General features: G+C 51.9%; 8 protein-coding genes across 8 annotated transcripts; 5 read left to right on the forward strand and 3 right to left on the reverse strand.

The window, feature by feature from the left end:
• Positions 1-195: 195 nt before the first annotated feature.
• On the reverse strand, positions 196-2,436 carry SCP_0411600 (hypothetical protein; the record flags this gene model as incomplete). The annotated part of the gene is made up of 8 exons (XM_027757887.1): positions 196-317; positions 376-526; positions 581-876; positions 942-1,059; positions 1,106-1,718; positions 1,772-2,036; positions 2,087-2,321; positions 2,374-2,436. The coding sequence occupies 8 exons, from the start codon at positions 2,434-2,436 to the stop codon at positions 196-198; spliced, it is 1,863 nt and encodes a 620-aa protein (XP_027613688.1).
• A 567-nt stretch (positions 2,437-3,003) lies between these two features.
• Positions 3,004-4,057, forward strand: SCP_0411610 (Adenylate kinase; the record flags this gene model as incomplete). The annotated part of the gene is made up of 4 exons (XM_027757888.1): positions 3,004-3,160; positions 3,222-3,429; positions 3,594-3,779; positions 3,835-4,057. 4 exons carry the CDS (start codon positions 3,004-3,006, stop codon positions 4,055-4,057), a joined length of 774 nt encoding a protein of 257 aa, XP_027613689.1.
• A 265-nt stretch (positions 4,058-4,322) lies between these two features.
• On the reverse strand, positions 4,323-6,263 carry SCP_0411620 (Dolichyl-diphosphooligosaccharide-protein glycosyltransferase 48kDa subunit; the record flags this gene model as incomplete). Its single annotated transcript, XM_027757889.1, has 6 exons — positions 4,323-4,518; positions 4,571-4,788; positions 4,849-4,996; positions 5,051-5,564; positions 5,949-6,059; positions 6,116-6,263. 6 exons carry the CDS (start codon positions 6,261-6,263, stop codon positions 4,323-4,325), a joined length of 1,335 nt encoding a protein of 444 aa, XP_027613690.1.
• Positions 6,264-6,532: 269 nt separating this feature from the next.
• Positions 6,533-7,887, forward strand: SCP_0411630 (hypothetical protein; the record flags this gene model as incomplete). The annotated part of the gene is made up of 7 exons (XM_027757890.1): positions 6,533-6,637; positions 6,692-6,937; positions 6,996-7,163; positions 7,221-7,237; positions 7,294-7,435; positions 7,490-7,573; positions 7,633-7,887. The coding sequence occupies 7 exons, from the start codon at positions 6,533-6,535 to the stop codon at positions 7,885-7,887; spliced, it is 1,017 nt and encodes a 338-aa protein (XP_027613691.1).
• Positions 7,888-8,337: 450 nt separating this feature from the next.
• On the forward strand, positions 8,338-8,714 carry SCP_0411640 (Cytochrome c oxidase copper chaperone; the record flags this gene model as incomplete). The annotated part of the gene is made up of 3 exons (XM_027757891.1): positions 8,338-8,349; positions 8,407-8,507; positions 8,576-8,714. 3 exons carry the CDS (start codon positions 8,338-8,340, stop codon positions 8,712-8,714), a joined length of 252 nt encoding a protein of 83 aa, XP_027613692.1.
• A 279-nt stretch (positions 8,715-8,993) lies between these two features.
• Positions 8,994-10,937, reverse strand: SCP_0411650 (E3 ubiquitin-protein ligase dbl4; the record flags this gene model as incomplete). Its single annotated transcript, XM_027757892.1, has 8 exons — positions 8,994-9,086; positions 9,144-9,243; positions 9,303-9,427; positions 9,496-9,772; positions 9,822-10,148; positions 10,201-10,586; positions 10,668-10,817; positions 10,875-10,937. 8 exons carry the CDS (start codon positions 10,935-10,937, stop codon positions 8,994-8,996), a joined length of 1,521 nt encoding a protein of 506 aa, XP_027613693.1.
• Positions 10,938-11,793: 856 nt separating this feature from the next.
• SCP_0411660 (Probable ATP-dependent) lies at positions 11,794-14,925 on the forward strand (the record flags this gene model as incomplete). The annotated part of the gene is made up of 11 exons (XM_027757893.1): positions 11,794-11,811; positions 11,871-12,717; positions 12,770-13,268; positions 13,325-13,747; positions 13,807-13,865; positions 13,922-13,992; positions 14,044-14,138; positions 14,195-14,275; positions 14,333-14,426; positions 14,486-14,749; positions 14,806-14,925. The coding sequence occupies 11 exons, from the start codon at positions 11,794-11,796 to the stop codon at positions 14,923-14,925; spliced, it is 2,571 nt and encodes an 856-aa protein (XP_027613694.1).
• A 910-nt stretch (positions 14,926-15,835) lies between these two features.
• Positions 15,836-20,032, forward strand: SCP_0411670 (predicted protein; the record flags this gene model as incomplete). The annotated part of the gene is made up of 1 exon (XM_027757894.1): positions 15,836-20,032. One exon carries the CDS (start codon positions 15,836-15,838, stop codon positions 20,030-20,032), a length of 4,197 nt encoding a protein of 1,398 aa, XP_027613695.1.
• Between the last annotated feature and the right edge of the window lie 36 nt (positions 20,033-20,068).

The following is a 20,068-nucleotide window of genomic DNA, read 5'->3' on the forward strand; positions in this document are numbered from 1 at the left end:
TCAACTATCATCTCATGTATTCCACATGTATAAAACAAGAGGCATAAGGCGGCTAATGTGCCAGTGAACAGTTCCGCCGGTTAATACGGTGTCCCCGGTGTATTTACCTGGCTAGTGCAACGAATCCCGACCACAACTATCAGCATAAGCTCCAGGCTCCACAATGAATTATACGCCGGGTAATCAAAGCATGTATCACAGCCCGAAGTCAAGCCACTCGGCAAAATTGACCGCTGCACTGGCAGGTGGATATGACGATGTCACCGCAGCTTCACGAGCAAGCTGAATCTCCTGCTCTGTTTTCGATGCATGAATACCTGTAAGAAATATATCAGACAATGTGTCAACCATCTCTCAGCAGAAGATGAGCCCCACCTGCCACAGGAAAAAGTAAACTGAGGCGCTTCATAGCATCAACCAACACATCCAACTCTTGATCCACAATGTCAAGAGTATACTGGGTTCGCTGGACACGCGGAGACGTCAACTCGCGGACAAACACGTCAGTGGCACAGCGCCAACATGTCTAAGCCTTTGAAATTCAGACAGGACATCAGAAAAGGAGAGGTGGACGACCGACACTGCTGATGGGGTCTAAGTAATCGTAATCATCGCCCTGCAGCTGGCGGATGATAGACGTGATAGCATTGGCGGCAATGATGCACTTGTCGTGAGACGACGGCTGCGTCTCCCAGGAGGCAAGATTGAGCTGGATCATCGCGGCACATATCAGTGTATGAATATTAACGAGTTCGATATTGGAGGCCATGAAAACGCTGTGCTGGTCCTCTGCGCCTATACTTGGGAGGTTCATAGAGAACTGTGCGACAGCTGCCTCGAGCGACAGATAATATGAGGAGTCTATATCGCTGTGTTCTGAACATTGAATTTAAGTGTCTAGATGTCAGCTAATGTGTACCGGGGGCAGAAAAAATGCTTACGACCAGATAATCGAGCAGTGCGCTCGAATAGCATGATCGCCTTAGCACGTAGCGTCACTGTAGACCAACCGGGACCACAGGCGTTCTCTGTGGGGTTTGGGTCGCTGCCGATAAAACTCTTTACAGATTGAGGTTACACGTGCAACAACTGCGAGGGAACGTACGAATGCAAACTCAGGTATGGGCATCGGCCACACAGTCTCAATCTGTGTCTGGGGGTGGTCATCGTCTGGCAGCGCCGGTGGCAGACCCGTCGCGACCGACCAGGCGCGGTCGACTGCGAATATCTGCCAAAAAGCAGCAACGCGCTCTGCGTACTCCACGTTATCTTGCGGCGGTGAAAGAGGAGAGGAGCCCTTCGACGGTACGAAGTGTGGCGTCAGTGATATCTGTATTTGCATGAAATCGATCGGATGTACTTGATGCAGTCCCACATCCATCGCTAGACGGGCCGCTGTCGAGGAATGGTAATACCCTTCCAGGACACGGCCATGACAAAAGAAGTAGACTGCGAGGAGACATGATGCCTGCAGCACGTTGAGGATGTGATCAGAAAGCTGGAGTGCATCCCGAATCCCCTGCACGGCGCGCTCTAAGAAATACGACTGGAGTTCGCATAGGTGCGGCAACCGTGAGAACAGGCACCCTAGGAGAAAAATGGCGTCCGTTAGGACTGGGTGTGGCTTCTTGATTGATCCCGGACATAGGGACGCATGGAATCTACTCATATGGACATCGAAGCCCAACTGGTGTCTATGGGAGAAAAATATGTTCAGACTATTGGCGTAACGCGTCAGATCATTGGAGCACAATTCTCTAAGTCGACCTACAGCATCTGCTTGTTTTCGCAGAACGTATCATGATCCTCCCACCAGTTCGAGGATAACAAAGGTATCTGTGGAAATGCTCCGCAGTCGTGGTAATTGAACGGCGACGGTGACCCCGATAGATTGGGGTGGTCGAAGGATGAGGATCCTTTACTGGAAGAGGGTCCAGCGAATGGTTCAAGAGGAGCGGTGGAAGAGGATTGAGGGGGTGACAGGCCCATTTCCCGACTGCAGCTCGACGATGACGATGACGAATATTCATCGGTCTCTGTAACAACTTTCAGCAAAATAAATATGCAACCAGTACCAGTCACATACGAGAACAATTTTGTGAATTCACAGGGGAAAGAGACGCGTGTGTTGGGGTGGTGGGCTGACTTCCAAGTCGGGGATCTTGTTCGGATTCGAGTTCTCGGAGCCGTACCTCGAGCTTGGCGATTTTCTGCTGCAACGTCTCTGCGCGACTCGTCTGCTTCTTCTCGTGGAACTGGCACTCGGAAGGCTTTTTCGACCGTGAACATGGAGTGCAGATCGGATGGATACCATCGCATTTCTTCCCGTTCGATGTTAGTGGAGATAATAGGAGCTCAGACGATTGCTATTACCATCTTCTTCCTGCGGCAGTTCAAGCACGCCATCCCGCGTTGCAGGGAAGACTGGCTCTTCATTTGTAGTCGACGTCGAGGCAGATACACGGGGAGTTCAGATGCCAAGGGAAGAAACAACGGATGATATAAATGCGGGGCGCTGCCTAAGTTTGTTTGAAGAGTAAATTTGGCCCCTCGTGCACAACGTGATAGGAGCCCAGCTCTAGTGCGTACGAAGTTCGCGAACCAACCGTCGTTAGCGCCAAATAATTTGAATAACGATAGATGCTCGATATGTTATTTGCTGATGATGTAAGTGCCGCACTGCATTGATGCCTACGCCGTGCAACTGCCCGGCAACTTCGGAAATACATAGAGACAACTTATCTTGACAAGCGTCGGGAGGGGATGCATGTACCTCGAGCAACCTGTGCAGCAACGTTCGCTACTTAGTTGAACAAATCGTGATGGACTAGCGGAAGCCGCTATTGAACTGAACTTTGTTCAGAGCGCTGTTACAACAAGCGCCCACATCGCTACTTAAAGAAAATCCTACTTAGTCAGCACCGGCTGTCAAGTTTACGGCATTCGCCGGTCCAGAAACCCTGGTCCCCAGAATTTCTGGAGACGCGTGTCGTACCCACCACCATGGCTGTCTCGGACGAACTCGAATACCTGAAGTCGCTCGTTTCTCAACTGAACGAGAAGATTGAGGCATTGGAAGCGAGGGCAAAGGATGCGGTCACCGGTCCCAAAACGCCAGCGCAGCAGTTGCGGACAATCCTCATCGGCCCTCCCGGCGCAGGTATGTTTAGGTGATCTAGCAAAATGTGGAAGACACTCTGACGTGTAATTGACCCGTCAAGGCAAGGGGACACAGGCTCCCCGCATTCGGGACCAATTCTGCGTCTGCCATCTCGCGACCGGTGACATGTTGCGCGAGCAGGTCGCTAAGAAGACTAAACTCGGCGCCGAGGCGAAGAAAATCATGGATGCAGGTGGTCTTGTCAGCGACGATATCATGGTCGGCATGATCAAGGACCAGCTGGAACACAATAAGGCTTGCAAGAATGGGTGCGTAGGTCATGATGTATCTTTCACTCCTCCCTCTCGCAGACCTCGTCGATCGATGTGGTTGCGCTCGGACGATGTCCCGTAAGAGATGAGCTTAATTTTAATTTCTCTTTCTCGTGAAGCCGGTGCTCATTCCGTCACTCATTTTTCTACGCCTTTTCTAGCTTCGTGCTCGACGGCTTCCCGCGGACAGTCCCCCAAGCTGAGAAGCTGGACTCCATGCTCGAGACTCGTAAGGAGAAGCTTGACTCGGTTATCCAGCTCGTCATCAACGACCAACTGCTCATCTCTCGGATTACCGGCCGGCTCATTCACCCTTCCAGCGGACGGACATACCACAAGGAGTTCAGGTACGCGCGATTCTCAACATTAGCCGTTCGTTTCTAACGGTGCGCTGCCAAATAGCCCTCCTAAGAAGTCTGGCGTGGACGACGTGACTGGCGAGCCCCTGGTGCAGCGTTCGGATGATAACGTCGAGGCGCTCACCAAGCGGCTAGGTGTCTTCCACTCGCAGACGGGACCTGTCGTCGAATACTACAAGAAGAAGGGGCTCTGGCATCCAATCGACGCCGCTCAATCACCGAGCGTGGTGTGGGATAACTTGAGCAAGGTCTTCAAGGCCTCATAGTCCCTAAGTTGTACATAGTCACCACATGAACCGTCTGTCATTGCTGCGTAGACTTCTTGTGGGCAATGGTATCGTCTAGAAGCCCAACCACAGTCGGGAGAGTGTGAACACGCATCTCCAAAGCGTATGTCTCCGCCCTGGCACCGCGTCTGAATACTTCACCTTGACCGCCAGGTGCTTTTTTGAGACCGCGAAGATCCATCGACTCCATGAGCGGCAATCCGTCAGAATAAGGCACGGCAGTCTAGAATAAGATACATTTCATCTACTCCCCCTTCGTGGTCTTTTTCTTCAGCTCCTGATTGTCGCCCGCCAGCCACAATACAGAGAAAATGAAAAATCCAATGCTGGTGCTCATCGCGCCCGCGTAGTACGGCCACGCGGAGCTAAGGAAGCGCGGGTACCCGTCGTGGCGGGGCGGCACTACGGGGACGACCGTCGCGCTGTGCAGGTGCGTCCACCTAGAAAATAGTATCATTAGTGGGTTTCTGCGGATAGAGGAAGGTTGCGCACCCTTTGCGCTTGTAGTCGACGACGAACTTGAACACGCCGTGTCTGTCTGGTACGCGGAACGTCACGGAATATTTACCTGGCTTGCCAGGTACCGGAAGTAAAGCGGTACGGATGTGCGGATCGAGCATCGTAAACTCAAGCTGCAGGTCCTTGATGCCGGAGAACGGCTCCCACGTCGACGTTCTCGGGTCGAACCTGGAGATATGAGCAGAAAAGACCTACGGTAGTGTGCGGTAAGCGTGACAAATCCGGCAGTAATGTCCGTATGATATACATACGACGTTGTCATTAGTAGTGTATGTCTCCCCTGGAACGGTCTCATTGACACGGTGGTGAGCGACGCTGTCAATCCTCAGGACGAGCGACTCCTGGAATGTCCACGCAGCCACATCTGCGGCGAACGGTTCATTTCCTGATTTACCTCCACTGCAGGACCGTCAACTCAGAGTGCCAGAAACGCAAGCAAATTCCCGACCTTACCTCGGTAGTTCCTTCTTCGCGAACTCGTCGCTGAAGAGATCGACACCTCCGGCCCAAGTAGCGCGAGCGCCGTGGAGCGCTTGGAAGCCCACCACAAGTGCGAGTTGGCTACCCGCCCAAAGACCCTCTCCGCCCTTCTCAGCGGCGTCAAGGACCGCGTCAGCGCCCGCGTTGCTGTCCGAGTCCGCCGCAAAACTTTCTGCGGGCGCATTCAGTATCGGCACGAGCAGCGGATTGTTGCTGAGAGCGAAGGGCACTCCTGAGAACCAGACCGGCGGCAGGCTCGGGGTGAGGAGTGGGCTCGTGGACGTGACGGGCACCGGGATCACAGTTGCAGGCGTGTCACGGGCGGGAAAGTGGGAGAGAAGTGGTGTGCCTGGTGGAGGGGGGATGAGAGAGAATTCCGGCGCGAGAGATGTGAGCATTGTTTGTTTCGGGGAGAGGGCGAGGAGGAGGTTCGTATTCAGTGAAAGCAGTGATACCAGCGACTGGGGCGTGATGTCCTGGGAGAAGGCTGTGAAACTTTATGTCAAGACCATGCGTGAACGAAGTCCCGTCCATCGGGAGGTCCGTACTAGGAACGTGTACTCGGAGAGTCCGGAGTATGGACAGGGTTCATACTGAAGTAAGTGCATACCCCAGTACATTTATAGTTGTGCCTGTAGTATTCCTGTAGTGCGCTCTGCACTGGCGAACAGGCACTGACTATGGCGCGGGGGCTCGGCTGTAGTGGCGGGGTGACTGCACGTTGTATACGCGTCACAGAAGGAATCCCTCGTCGCCTTCAGAAACTCCATTGTGGCCATCGTACTTTGTCTTGGATGCACTCGGTACGCGTTCCATGTACACATATCCCGATGGATAGGACGTTCTCGAAAAACATATGAAGGAGGCTTACTTTTTGTCTCTGGGGCAAAGAGAATGACATGTGAGAACTGCGCACGGTCGTCTTCAATTACCTCTGGCTTGACATCCTTTGGCGCTCGGAAAGTAAGGTCGTATCCTCTGTCTGCATACGAATGATCAGATACCAACTCCTCCGTTACGTTTTGGGGAAGTATTCGCCTTCCAGTCCATTGAAGAATATCGAGAAGTTGTCTCTTTTCAAAGACGGTTCGAGCACTACGAGAATCGAATCTCCGGTGCTAGACTTTCCTTGAGCAAGAGCAGCGATGCCGATGATAGATACAAGCAGAGTCCATAACGAAAGCATAGCAAGCGAAATGCGACCGACGCAAGTCCAAGATGAAGTTGTGAGCAACGACCACGTAGCTTATGGGCGTCTGCCACTCGCAGTTGCTAAAAATACCACGCTACGATGGGCGCTTGTAACTCTCGACTCTTTGAGTTTCTGTGAACTCCGTGAGATCATCTACCGTTCAACGCTATTGTACGCATGCGCACGAGACTTGCAGATAAAGTGCACGAGGCCACCGTGGCACTCCAACTCAACCACCGCCACACTGCCTGTCGGACGCGCCGATGTCTACGGTCATTCGGACTCTCAACGTGTCTTATCCAGGGGAGGTGTTAGTCTTTTGGTTTGAAAAGTACAGGGAAGTAAAGAAAGAGCTGGGCAGACTCAAGGTATCTTTACGCATTCATGGTGCATCCTCTTGTCTTACACTGGTCTTCGCGCAGGATGCGCATTCGCACGAAACAGATGTATGCGCTGAAGTCCATAATACGACACAGCAAGAACTTACCAATATTCTGAAGGACGATACAGAATACTCTCACGAGAATCCTGAGTCTACAGCGCTCTCACGTTCTGAAGAACACAACGAAGGTCTCGGTCAGAAAATCGCACAGCTAGAGAAAGCCAACGAGCAACTCACGACGCGTCTTCAGCAATGCCAAGGTACTTACGATATCCTGTCACAACAAGTGAGTCTCCGAATTTGCTGGATCTCAGTGTAGGAATTATAGAGTATTCCGACCCCAGATGACCGCCTTCAAGGAACAGTCGGCTACTCTGGCCACCGAAGTGCATCACTGGAGAATGAGAAAACTCTCAGAGATGTTCGGCGAGGATCCGCGCCTCGAAATTAACGCCTCGTTGTCCACGTTGTCGTTCCTGGATGTCGAGATGCTTGCGAGCGCCCTCCCCGGGGTGAGTCGTGTTTCAAAGCGCGAAGCGGATACCTTGCTCATACGCGTTCGAGAACAGGATTGGTGCCACTGCCTGTGCGCTCTTCCATTTATCTGATTGCTCTTGTCACGCTGACGCATTGTTTTGCCAGGCTGTATTTCCACTCCCGGCGATCCAACGACTTGCCCCTGCGGATACCAGCCACTGCTAAGTCTGGGTATTGGTTTCACATCTCAACCCTGATGCCTGATCACAGAGAGTTTGAACTAATCATGGAAGGTCAACTCGGAGAGGTATGCGTCAGATACTTAGGCTAGCTAATGGCGTACTGGACTGATCCATTTCAGTGGACATACCTCGGTAGATACACCAGCGTGCCATTCGTGGGATGTGGGATGACGCTATTCGAATGGATGAACCTCGACGAACCGGTGTGTACTCTCGCTCTCTGAAGGGGAGTGCATCCAACTCACGCCAAATCCGTCTGAAGACCAAGTCGACGCACTGTTCGCGCGTAGTGACAAGCATGCCGCAACCACAGCAACTGCAGGTGAATTATACACTCCAGGAGGTGAGGCGCCGATACGACACCGGCGAATGGAGAGTCCCATGCAAGAGTCTTCGCTGCACGGGCTTCGACAGACAGACGTACGAAATGCTGTATGCTGCCGCAGACAAGATGCGCGAACAGTCCGGATCAGCGCAAGCTGCGTTGGTGCTGGAGTCTGCCAGTAATGGCCCTTGAACGATATCGGAGTTTGGTCTCTCCTGTCGACTTTGAGGTGCTTGCCCTTTCAGATGATGCCAACATTCGTAGTTTGGAGGCTTGCGCGATGTCTCGCACACCATCTAACGTGTACTAATTGTTTTGTATGCACTCAGTGAGGCCCAGGGAGGTATTGTGTCCCGTATGTAGCTGATGTTTTCACATATGCTATCGATGCTTTCTGTCGCCTTCACAAATAAATGTTCTCTGAAAGACACTCACATCTTCGACTCGAGTCTCGACCGTCGTGCACGGTCATCGCAACATCGTTTTCGTTTTGTCACAGCCGAATAGTACTGTATTGCTGATTCACGTCCCGGACAGAACAGGATCAAACCCTAACCCAGAATCGAGTCTCGGTTCACTGTAGTCCTCTTACCCAGAGACCGCCACCACCGTTGGACCAGCGAATTGAGTACGCAACCGAAGATGTTTGATTTCGTGAGTGTTTTATTGTGAATGTTCTACATTTTCTGACACTGATATCTCATGGAACAGCTTGGCTCATGGTGGGGAACTTCGGCACCGGCCGTCGAGACGAAGGCATACGACCCGACGGATCCCAAGATGAACCCACTCAACCCTGAGGGTCTGAAGCCGTACGTGAACAAAGAGTCATGATTTCTACCGCAGGCGAATGACGCTTGTATGCTCGACTCCTCTCCAGATGCTGCGCATGCCCACAGACAAAGTCTGCCCGCGACGCCTGTTTCCTCAAGTTCGACTCGTCGGACGCAGACGATAATTGCAAGGACCTCGTGCAACAGCACCTTGCTTGCATGCGGGGGTATGGCTTTAAGGTGTAGCCTACCGGGTGGCTCCGTCGCGTCTCTATAGTCGTGACCTACTCGTAATTATTCCTGTTCTTCGTTTATCCTACAATCACATACTCAACACTCCTGTATGCACATGCATCGCCGTCTGATTTTAATTAGACCCCCACTCCCACGAAACCAGTGCAACGATAATATTATATGGGATGACAGTCAGATTTGCCTCGCAGTTGGGCAGCAGCATGAATACAAGTCTACTGTAGTTTGGATTGATGTTCGAATTTTCGTTATTGCCCATCCAGATCGATGTTCCTACTCCAAGGGGGTATTCCACTCCCAGCGCCCCTCCGTGAGACCTTCCGCAGAGTCCCGCATTAGGATTTCATGCCTCTTTTGCACATAGACCTAGGATTCAGGATCGTCAGACGGGAGTGCACCACCCGAAGGAAATCGGGAGCCAACCGTCTTGTCCAGCATCCGCTGGCGCAAGCTCTTCACGGTGTCCGCTTCCACAGGCTCTTCGAGCATTTGCGAGAGGTCCTCAACCGCCTTCTCGAGGTCACTGGATCAAAAGTAGAAGCTTCATCAGGTCTGGTTCTAATCACAAGCGTAAGTACCGACGCCTGAAGGTCCTCGAAGATCTGCTTCTTGTTGCCCTGTGCGAGGAAGTATGCCATGGCATATGACCACTTCAAGCTGACTCTGCACTTCGTCAGCTCATTCACGGCGTTTTGCATGAACTTGGCCTAGGAAATGGACATCAACAAATCCAGGTTAGCAATTACTCAAACACTGGCAGAAAGCCGCATCACACCTCGATCCATGATAAAGTACTGGTCTCCTGCACCTCCACCATCTTCTCTTCCGTGCGCTCGCATAGCTCCTGGTCAAGCCGCGCGGACAGCTCGTGATTGTTGAAGCGATCGAAATAGAACAGCCATTTATCGAGGTTCTGCTTCGCCGTGGTCTTCGCCTCGTCCGGCTCGGGCTCCTTCCAGGTGCTGCAGACTTCGTTGTTGTACCCGTGGACGTCCCAATTCTGCATGCAGAGCCAACAGAACTGGAACTTGCACTGTCGGCAGAGGATGCGGCTGGAGGAACCCCATTAGAGCGATCACGGAGGACGAAGGCGAGACCTACTTGCATCCGCCGGCCTTCTCGATGTTGTTTTGGCACTTTGGGCACGTCCGCGTATTCGCCTTGATCCACTGCGAGGTTCCCGAGTCCTCACGAGCGTTCTTCAGCCAGATGGAGACGAACTTGCAGATCAGCGGGCGGTGGTCCGAGTCCAAGCCGCATCCGAAGCAGAACCAGTGCGAGGCGCCGCACTGCACAGTAGGAACTTCCGTGAAGAGGTCAGACCCCACTCCGCCCGTGCACGAGACTGTCTCGGTGCAAGAAGGATGTGGACAGAAACGCAGGTGTGGGTACGCGGAGACATACGACTGCAAGACCAGCTCCTTGTAGCTGGAGGGGATGTTAGTACTGCTGATCGACACCGGACTTTGGAGTAGCGCACCGCTTGAATGTGCGTTCGTCGACGAGCTTGGCAACTGATGGCTCGTCCACAAACGTTTGGCACCCGTCTTGCATGCAGTTGAAGAAACACTGGCCTTCCTCCTTGATCTTTGCTGAGGTGTACATCTGCCAGCATCCCTCGCAGAACGCGTGGGTACACCTAAGCTTGAAGACGTCGTCTGGGTTTGTCTCGCAGCAGATACTGCACACAAATTCGGTGGGCGTATCAAGGCGTGCTCGCTTGCTCGGGCGAGGCTCCAACGAAGCAGGGACGTTCTGTGGTTCGCCGGCGTCTCGGAGGACAAGCGCGGAGCTGTCCATGAACTTCTCGATGAGGTGGTCCCGGTTCCATCGGAAATGCTGGAGCAGAATGCAGGCTATGCTTGACTATTTCCACACACATATGCAACACAGAGCGTCACATGAGGTCAAAACAAGCGCAACAGAGCAAAGTACGGAATCCTGCACCTCTAATCCGATGATGCTAGCTACGTGGTGTATGTCTTCGTCCACAAGTTCCTGGAGACGCAAAGCCGACAGGCTGGTATATTCTATGTTTGTGCTCTTCTGCTTGCCCTTGCTCTTGATGGCGGGTATCTCGTCGTCCGAGTCGTTCCCCTAGAATTGTGGCGGGTGAGCTGGATAGGCCTGTTTGATGGACAGGTAACGCCGCACATCTAGAAACGAACCATCTGAGTCGTATGTATCGCTTGGAGCGTCATCAGAGTAGTCAGACATTGTAAGCAGATCGTCTCAAACAACAGAATGCGGTGAGCGACCGTAACGCCTGGACAGCCGGTCAGCCGCAGGCCTGCAAGCAATGGTCTAGGTGAGAGGTAAGAACCAAGGAAACGGCCTGTATTTGCTTTGTTATCGGAGTTTCATTTTCCCTAAGATCCCCTATTGCAAAGTATCACTACGTTTACAACGGGAGGAAATTGCCAAGTGCAACATATTCCAGTGCCACGTGCAGCATCCTTGTTCCTTACCGTCTCTGCTGTCTACTGATCGAGTTCTCCGTGGATCACAATCATGATACGATGAAAAGTAACGTTTTGCCAGCCTGGATTTCTTAGTTTTTCATATTGGTGCTGCGCCCAAAAAGTTGGGTGATTCCTCTCGTAAAAGCGGCGCACGTGGCGGCGGATGGTGAGCCAACTGCTCAGTTTAAGTTATTTTTAAGAGCCCCCTATAGCTCCTCTTCTTCTCTCTTGATGTTCACGACGAGGAGATGGCCAGCACTTGCGAGAACTATGGTCATCTGAACGGCAGCAGCTGTGACTGCCCCCCCGGCTTCGGCGGCTCGTCTTGCTCGCAGCCGGGCTGTGGCGGAAACTTGTTTCAGGGCTCTGGGCGGTCAGTAGCATCCTTATCTGGCGGCTCCTCGTCTTTTGCGAATATTACAGGATGCTCGTGCCAGAGTGGTTGGACTGGGACAGGCTGCAACGTATGCCAGAGCGCGAGCGCATGCGAAGCCGGATTTACAAGCTCGGGATCCTCGCAGAGCCCTGCGAGCGGGCTGACGGGATCGCAGTCCGGTCAGAACAGCACTCTGACTTGCAATATCGCGCCCCGAGTATACGCTGCGAGTGAGATGAGCTGCCAGGTTGTGGTAGGTCTCCCACATTAACTCCGAAAACTTGGGTTCACAAGCTTCTCCCGGCGGTATAGAACCCTACACTGCAAAGCATTTATCCCCTATCATCGACACTCAACATCCTCCGCACGCTTAACCCCACCCTCACTCCGCTCCCCAATGTCACCGGCTTCGGCTCTGCCGGATCAATCTACGCGCAGCTTTTCTACGACGGTGTCGAGCAGTTCTACTGCAACGCCGACTCGTGCTCTCAGGATCTGGGAAATTCAACGTCCACAGACGGCAGCTCTGACTGGACATGCCAAAATCTGCAGTGCACCTGCATTGCAAACACGAGCTTCTGCGGGGGAGTCCCGCATTCGGACCTCACGCAGACGATCGACGGGCTGACCGGCACGCTCGCCATCTCCTGCGACGCGCTCTCCACCGAGAACAACACCGCGAGTTGCGCCTTCAAGCAGTCTATCATAGACGCCGTGTTCGGGGCCTCCGGCCTCACCCTCACTGGTTGTGCGTTCGGCGAGTGTGTCAGTCAGAACGTCATCGACACCATCAACTCGAACATCACGGGCTCCTCCGGAAACACTGGCAGCAAGGGCAAGCAGCTGAGTGGTGGCGTTATTGCTGGCCTTGCAGTCGTAGGTGGTCTCATCGGGCTCGCACTGCTGTTCTTGGTGTACGGTTGGATCAATCAGCGGCGCGCCAGAAAGTCCGGAGCGAGTGCGGCCGGGCACACCGGTGGTGTCGCAGTAGACTGGGCGGAAGTCAGTTACTTCGTGCCTGCCACAGGTAACGCGCGCTGGCTAGGCGGTTCCTTGAGGAGACGGCGTGCGCGCGACCTGAACAACCATAAAGTCGTGTTGGATGCTGTCGGTGGTCATGTCCCGGCTGGACAGATGATGGCGATTATGGGGCCTAGTGGTGAGCATCGAAACATGAGGGTACTCACAATTTCGTCTCACAAGGATGGCAGGTGCCGGCAAGACGACCTTGATAGAAATCCTCGCCGGGAAAAGAAAGTCGGGTCACACCACAGGCGTCGTGACATACCCTGTGTCAAGTACCGTGGTCAAACGTGCTCCGCAGATTGGCTTTGTTCCGCAGCAAGACATCCTCCCACCGACGCTCACGGTGCACGAGGCCCTCTTCTTCGCCGCCCGCCTGCGCCTGTCCGAGTGCATCCCCGACTCAGACAAGCGTGCGCGCGTGGACGACGTGCTCGAGAAGTTGGGCATCTCGCACATTCGCGACGTTCGGATCGGCGATGGCGAGAAGAGGGGCATCAGCGGTGGTGAGATGCGGCGGGTCAGCATTGGCCTCGAGCTTGTCGCGAAGCCGGACGTGTTGATTCTCGACGAGCCTACTTCCGGACTCGACTCTGTATCCGCTGCGAAGGTAGCCACCGTGTTGCATGGGCTCGCGCATGATGTGGAGAACCCGACCGCTGTGATTGCGTCGATACACCAGCCCAGGTACGTTGGACTAGCAGTTAGGAATAATGTTGCTGACCACCTGTAACTCATTATAGCTCGCGACTATACCAAACCTTTGATCAGATCCTCGTGCTCGCGCAAGGGCGCGCGATCTATTCCGGCGAAGGTGGTGCCGCGCCTGCAGAGCACTTTACCGCTCAGGGCATCCCTTACAAGGCAGGCTACAACGTGGCGGACTACCTGTTAGAAGTTGCTAGCGACCCTCCCGTCGGTCTCTTCCAGTGCATCAAAAGCGTGAACACCAGAAGTCGCGATGACGCGGAGAAGGCGTCGAGTAGCGAAGTACTGGCATCAGGCGACGACGCGGAGAAAGGTAATGCCAGCAGGTCGTTGCCTCCGCTGCCCGCCATCGCAGCGCCGAAACACAAGCGGACACACCGCCTTGGGCCAAAGTATGCGACCACCTTCTTGACACAGCTGGAAGTTCTCTCGGGTAGGGAGTGGAAGATTTTGAGAAGGTGAGGATCCGCGTTTGTCTATACTTTGTGCCTGTTCCTAATTTTATCGTCTCTTCTAGAGATTACACCTTGTTCTTTGCGCACATCGCCGTTGCCTGTGTCTTGGGTGTGATCTGCGGTACGTTCTATCACGCGTCGATTTTTTTGTTAGCTCAGTGCTGATCTCGTTGATAGGTGGCTTATACTACCAGACAGGCGTTAGTATTGCCGGATTCCAGTCACGCATTGGATGCCTATTTTTCTTAGTCAGTCGCTCCTTGGTCGACTTTTATGACCTGATCAATAATATCCTACAGGGCGCCCTCATAGCTTTCTCCTCACTCAGTGCGCTATACAACATCGTAGACATCCGACCGTTGTTTTTGAGAGAGCGGTCTGCTTCATACTACAGGTCAGCTCATGTCGTCAATCTCGCGACGAACAGTCTATTTACGTTTGAGTGTGCAGCCCGACTGCATGGTTGCTATCACGGGTCATCTTCGACGTACTCCCGCTGCGAGTGATTCCGACGATCATCGTCGGGACGATGTCAGTTTACCTTGGTTTTAAAGTGCCTATTGCTTGTCACTGAACAAATGCTTCTAGTACCTACTGGATGGTGGGCTTGGCACATGATGCCGCGCATTTCTTCAAGTTCCTCTTGATCTTAGTGTTGTACACCCTCGGAATGACACTCTTCGTGAGGGCGACGTTTCACAGACTACTACGTTCGTTTTACTGATACCGCTTGACTGACAGAACTTCCTGCTCGCCTGCGTATTCCGCAATGGCGGAATCGCCATCCTCTTGAGTGCTCTCCTCGCCCTGTACCAGATGACGTATGCCGGCTTCTTCTTGCACCTCACGAGCATCCCGCCGGTGCTCCGCTGGCTGCAATGGCTGTGCCCGCTCAAGTACACGCTCGAGGCGCTCTCCGTCAATGAGGTCGGCTCCGGCCTGCAGATCCAGGACACGCTCGCAGGTGTTCCCGTGGAAGTGTCCGCTAGCCTGATCATGCAGATGGTCAGTGTTCGTTCTGCATCCTCGCCGGTCGATGCGCTGACTTTTTCTGCTACTAGCTGTTTGGCTTCGGCGAAAATAATTACTACAGAGACGTGCTGGTGCTGTTTGCGTTCATCGCCGGGTTCGGGTTGGGCGTGATCGGGGTCGTCTGGTTCAAGGTGCGGGAGAGACGCTGAGGTACATCGTTCCGAGTTATAGATTGGCATGGCAGGGATTAGGGATTTTCTTGGACTTCGTTTCCGATGTATTGTATGTATCATGTTCGATTAGTACGGAATACAGGATAGACGGGCTCTGTTATTTAAAAGTTATCGACTTCCCTACGCGGGTCGCAGGAGCCCGAAGACAACTGACCGAGACGTCAAAACGCCAGCCCCCATCTGTTAGATTAGATAATCCATCAGTCTCTTAAGTGTCTAGACTCAAAGCAATGCAAGATGCTGTACACCTAGATACCTATTGATCAGGCTGTGCTATGCACTGCTATGTAGAAGCTATGCATAGCTATGCCTGCCTATGTTCATAGCCACAATCCTGTGTTACTCACAGGTTTGTATAGCCACACTCTAGGTAGATATAAACCCCCTAGAGTCCACTCTGAGTCCTCAGTGACTCACTTCTGGACTCTAGGTGAGTAGAGTACTTTGTCCTCAATATTACTCAGTGACTCACTTCTGGACTCTAGCTGTATTGCCCAGCTCTTCTGTCCTGTTATTTGAGTCCCCTACAAGGTCTGCATATTGCGACTTTATTAGGTTATGAGCCCCGCGCTCTAGCCCCTTTGCTGTTGCTTTGTCTTGGTCACTTTTCTGTGCCTTTCTTGTCCTTATAGTGTGCTGCATATCCTTTATTTACAAAGACACCAACTGTTGGGTCTGTGCACTTCAGTGGGCCAGCCTTTGACCTTCTTGGGAACATCCTGGTAATCATCCCAGTGACCTGAGTGGTTGTACAACTGGGTGTTTAGTAAATACTTACTGGTTACAATTACTATACCTCCTTTCCTGCACACACTCCTGAGGACTATCCTGCACTTTTTCAAGCACCAGACATAATCACACACAACCCTTTACCCCTTTCCACATCATGTCTTCCACCTCTACCCACACTCCCAACTTTGCCAAACTCAATGACTCCAATTACCCTACTTGGAGTGGTGAAATGGCCGCCTGGTTGCGCTCTGCAAACCTTTGGAGACTTGTCAATGGCAAGCTTCCACAGCCAAAGCTCTCTGGATCACCTACAGCAGCTGAGCAAACTAAGCTAGACACTTGGGAGGCCAATGCAGAGAAAGCAGCTGGTCAAATCTATTTGATGGTGGAACCAGATCAGCGCACTCACTTTGCTGGTGTGGTGGATGACCCTATCAAAATGTGGGAACAGCTTGCAGCTGTTCATCTGCAGAAGAAACCTGGAGCGCGTTTCAATGCTTATGATGATGTCTTCTCCATCAGAAAGCAACCAGAGGAATCACTTCAAGGGCTTGTCAATAAGGTCAATGCTGCCATGCAGCGTGTTAAAGACCTTCACCCTAATGACTTTAATCTGACAAAGCTGGATGAAGAGTTAACCTCCATGGCTATGATTCGTGCTCTTCCTGTGGAGGAATATGGCGCTTTTACCTCTGCGCTACTTCAGCGTGATATCCTGAGCAAAGATGTTGTCACCCAGGCTTTTGTCACAGAGGAAATCAATCGTCGTCATCGCACCACTTCCCCTCCCAAAGCAGATCAAGCACTCACCACTGCTTCCTCCTCACAGCTCACCTGCGATTTTTGTGAGGGCAAAGGACACACACAGTCCAATTGCTATGCTTTCCAGAATGCTTCAAAGAAAGCCAAGGAAAATCGCAAAGAGCGCCGCTCTAAGCGTGGAAACAAGGCAAATGCTACTGCTGCTGCTGCTGCCACCCAGAATACCACTCAGGTTGACCCTACCACTGTCACAGAGTCTGCTGGCAAAGCAAGTCTCTCTGACCCACTTCAGCTTGATGCTGACTTTGACTGGAATGCAGACACAGGCGCCACTTCTCATATGACACCTCATCACCACTGGCTTAGAAATTACAAACCTTTGGTCATTCCAATCAAACTCGCTGATAACACCATTGTCATGTCTGCTGGGGTGGGAACAGTTGTATTTAATTCAGTGATTGCAGGGAAAGCAGTCAGGCCTGTGGAATTCACTAGGGTGCTACATGTCCCAAGGCTCAGGAACAATCTCCTCTCTTGTCTGTATTTAGTTCGTCAGAAAGGCTTCAGAATTCACATAGAGTCCAAGTTCATGACCTTCCTTCACTCTCGTCAGACTCTATTTGTTGCCTCTATCACAGAGAACTACACTGCCTTTCTTGATGGAACTGTACAACCAGCTCCAGAGTCTGCACAGGCTATAACCACAGTCCCTCTTGATTTAAATCTCTGGCATCGTCGCTTTGCTCATCACAACTATGCCGATGTCCAAAAGATGATTAGAGAGGAGCTAGTGACTGGTCTTATGCTGAATTCAAAGCAGCAGCCTGACCCCATTTGCGAACCATGTCTGGCCGGTAAAATGCATGCCAATCCCTTCCCTACATCGGACAGTCATGCCTCCAAACCCCTAGAATTAATTCACACAGATGTCCATGGACCTCTGCCTGTGTGTACACACTCAGGATATCGGTACTGGATCACCTTCATAGATGATTACAGCCGATTCAGGGTTGTGCTATTGCTAAAGGCTAAGAGTGAAGCCTTTGATGCTTTCAAGCAGTATAAAGCTTATGCTGAAAATCTGCTTGAAGCAAAAATCAAGGCTGTCCAGGATGACAAGGGTGGGGAGTACATGTCCAATGCCTTTATACAGTTTACTCAGGAGGCAGGGATTGAGCGCAGACATACCACGCACAATAGACCACAGCAGAATGGAGTTGCAGAGCGAGCTAATCGCACAATGGACAATGACATCACTGCTATGCTAGCAGAGTCTAAACTGCCTCCTTCCTTCTGGGGAGAATGCATTGGATCTATGGTGCATGTCTGGAACCGTCTGCCTACAGCAGTGGTGAAGGGTGCAACTCCCTATGAGCTGTGGTACAAGCGGAAGCCAGATGTCAGCCATCTTTGTGTTTGGGGCTGTACTGCCTATGTCCATGTGCAGAAGGATCAGCGTACAGGTCTGGGACCACACATGCAGAAATGCGTGTTCATTGGTTATCCTGCAGGATACAAGGGGTGGAAGTTCTACAATCCTGACACCAAAAAGACTATAATCTCAGAACGTGCTGATTTTGATGAGCGCTACTTTCCTGGCCTCAAATGCACTTCTGATATTCCTCCTCCACCCCCTATGTCATTTCCACCTGCAGACATTATTCCTCTACCTGTAGCACCTGTACCTGGACAGGATTTAGGGGGAGATGGTGCACATGTGCCAAATCCTATACCTGGTCCAGTTGCTTCAGAAGCTGATCCACCTGCACCACCTGCACCTGAGCATCCAGTAACTCCACCACCACCAGATCCTTCAGAGCATCATAGAGTTCCAACTCCTCCTCCATTTGAACCTATAGATCATCGTCCAATTGCTCAGCGCCGGGTACCTCGCAACATTAGGCCCACCTGGAAAATGCGAACTTCACCACCACCTATGCAGGATGCAGAGTCTGAGGACGAGTTGGATGTGATAAATGCAGATGCTGACTTTGTTGAAGTCCAGTTTGCTGGTCTATCTGCTGGAGCAGACCCTCGGACCTATAAACAGGCTATGGGCAGTCCTGATGCTGATAAGTGGCAGCAAGCAGCCAATGAAGAGATTGTGTCTCTAATGGCCAATAACACATGGGACATTGTTCCACTGCCACCAGGCAAAAGGGCAATAGGCTCAGGCTGGGTGTTCAAGGTGAAGCACAATGCAGATGGTTCTGTAGAGCGCTATAAAGGCAGATTAGTCGCCAAGGGTTACAGTCAACGCCCTGGCTTTGACTACACAGAAGTCTTTGCTCCCACATTCCGTCAACCTGCATTGCGCCTTATTCTAGCTCTTGCTGCAGCAGAGGATCTAGAACTTCACTCTGTGGATATCTCATCTGCCTTCCTAAATGGAGACTTGGAGGAAGAGATCTACATGCAACAACCTGAGGGGTTTCACCAGGGTGGTCCAGAAATGGTCTGCAGGCTAAATAAGTCACTCTATGGCTTGAAGCAAGGTGCACGCCAGTGGAACAAGAAGCTTCATGAGGTGCTCACCAAAATGGGCTTCACTCGTCTTCAGTCTGACAGAAGCATCTATGTGTACATTAGGGAAGATGTGCGCATTATTGTCCCAGTCTTTATAGACGATATGACACTTGCTTCAAAGTCCAAGAAGGCACTTGATGACACTGTCAAGGAGTTAAAGTCATATTTTAAACTCCGAGACCTTGGATCTACCCAGTTTCTGCTGGGCATAGACATCAAAAGAGACCGTGCAAAGCATACCATTTCACTCTCACAGCGCCAGTATATAGTGGATATGCTGGAGCGTTATGGTCTCTCTGACTGCAAGTCTGTCAGCACTCCTATGGATCCTGGAGCAGAGCTTTCAAAGGCCCTTGCACCTCAGACACAGGAAGAGGCAGAATATATGCACAAAGTGCCTTATCTCAGTGCTGTAGGGACACTGATGTATTTGGCCATCACCACTCGTCCAGACATCATGTTTGCCATTGGATGTCTTGCGCGTTTTAATGCCAATCCTGGTCCTGCACATTGGATTGCTGTGAAGCATGTCTTCCGCTATCTGAAGGGCACAATGGACTTAAGGCTGCACTATGGTCCCAGTGATGTAAAGGAGTTCTTCCTAACCTACACGGACTCAGACTTTGGCGGTGAGAGGAATAACTGTCGCTCCACTGGTGGTTACCTTGTAAAAGTGGGCACAGGTGCTATTAGCTGGAGTAGCAAGCTTCAGTCCCTTATTGCCCAATCCACCACAGAAGCCGAGTACATTGCTGCAGTTGAAGCAGGAAAGGAAATCCTCTGGATGCGTAATCTTCTCACAGAACTGGGGTATACAGTGTCCAAAGCCTCTACACTTTACATGGACAATCAGTCTGCAATCAGTGTCTCTAAAAATCCAGAACATCATGGCAGAATGAAGCACTTGGATCTGCGCTTCTTCTGGCTTCGAGACACCGTGGAGGCAGGTCGAATTGCACCAGTATATATTCCTACTGCAGAGATGATAGCGGACATTTTGACAAAGCCCTTGCCGGCGACAAAGATTATCTACTGCCGCGAGATGATGGGCTTGAGGATCTAATCGTCAAAAACCCGGATCTTGTCGGATAGAGCATAT

Source organism: Sparassis crispa (genome assembly GCF_003851025.1).
Source record: "Sparassis crispa DNA, contig_000003F, whole genome shotgun sequence".
Classification (NCBI taxonomy): Eukaryota; Fungi; Basidiomycota; class Agaricomycetes; order Polyporales; family Sparassidaceae; genus Sparassis; species Sparassis crispa.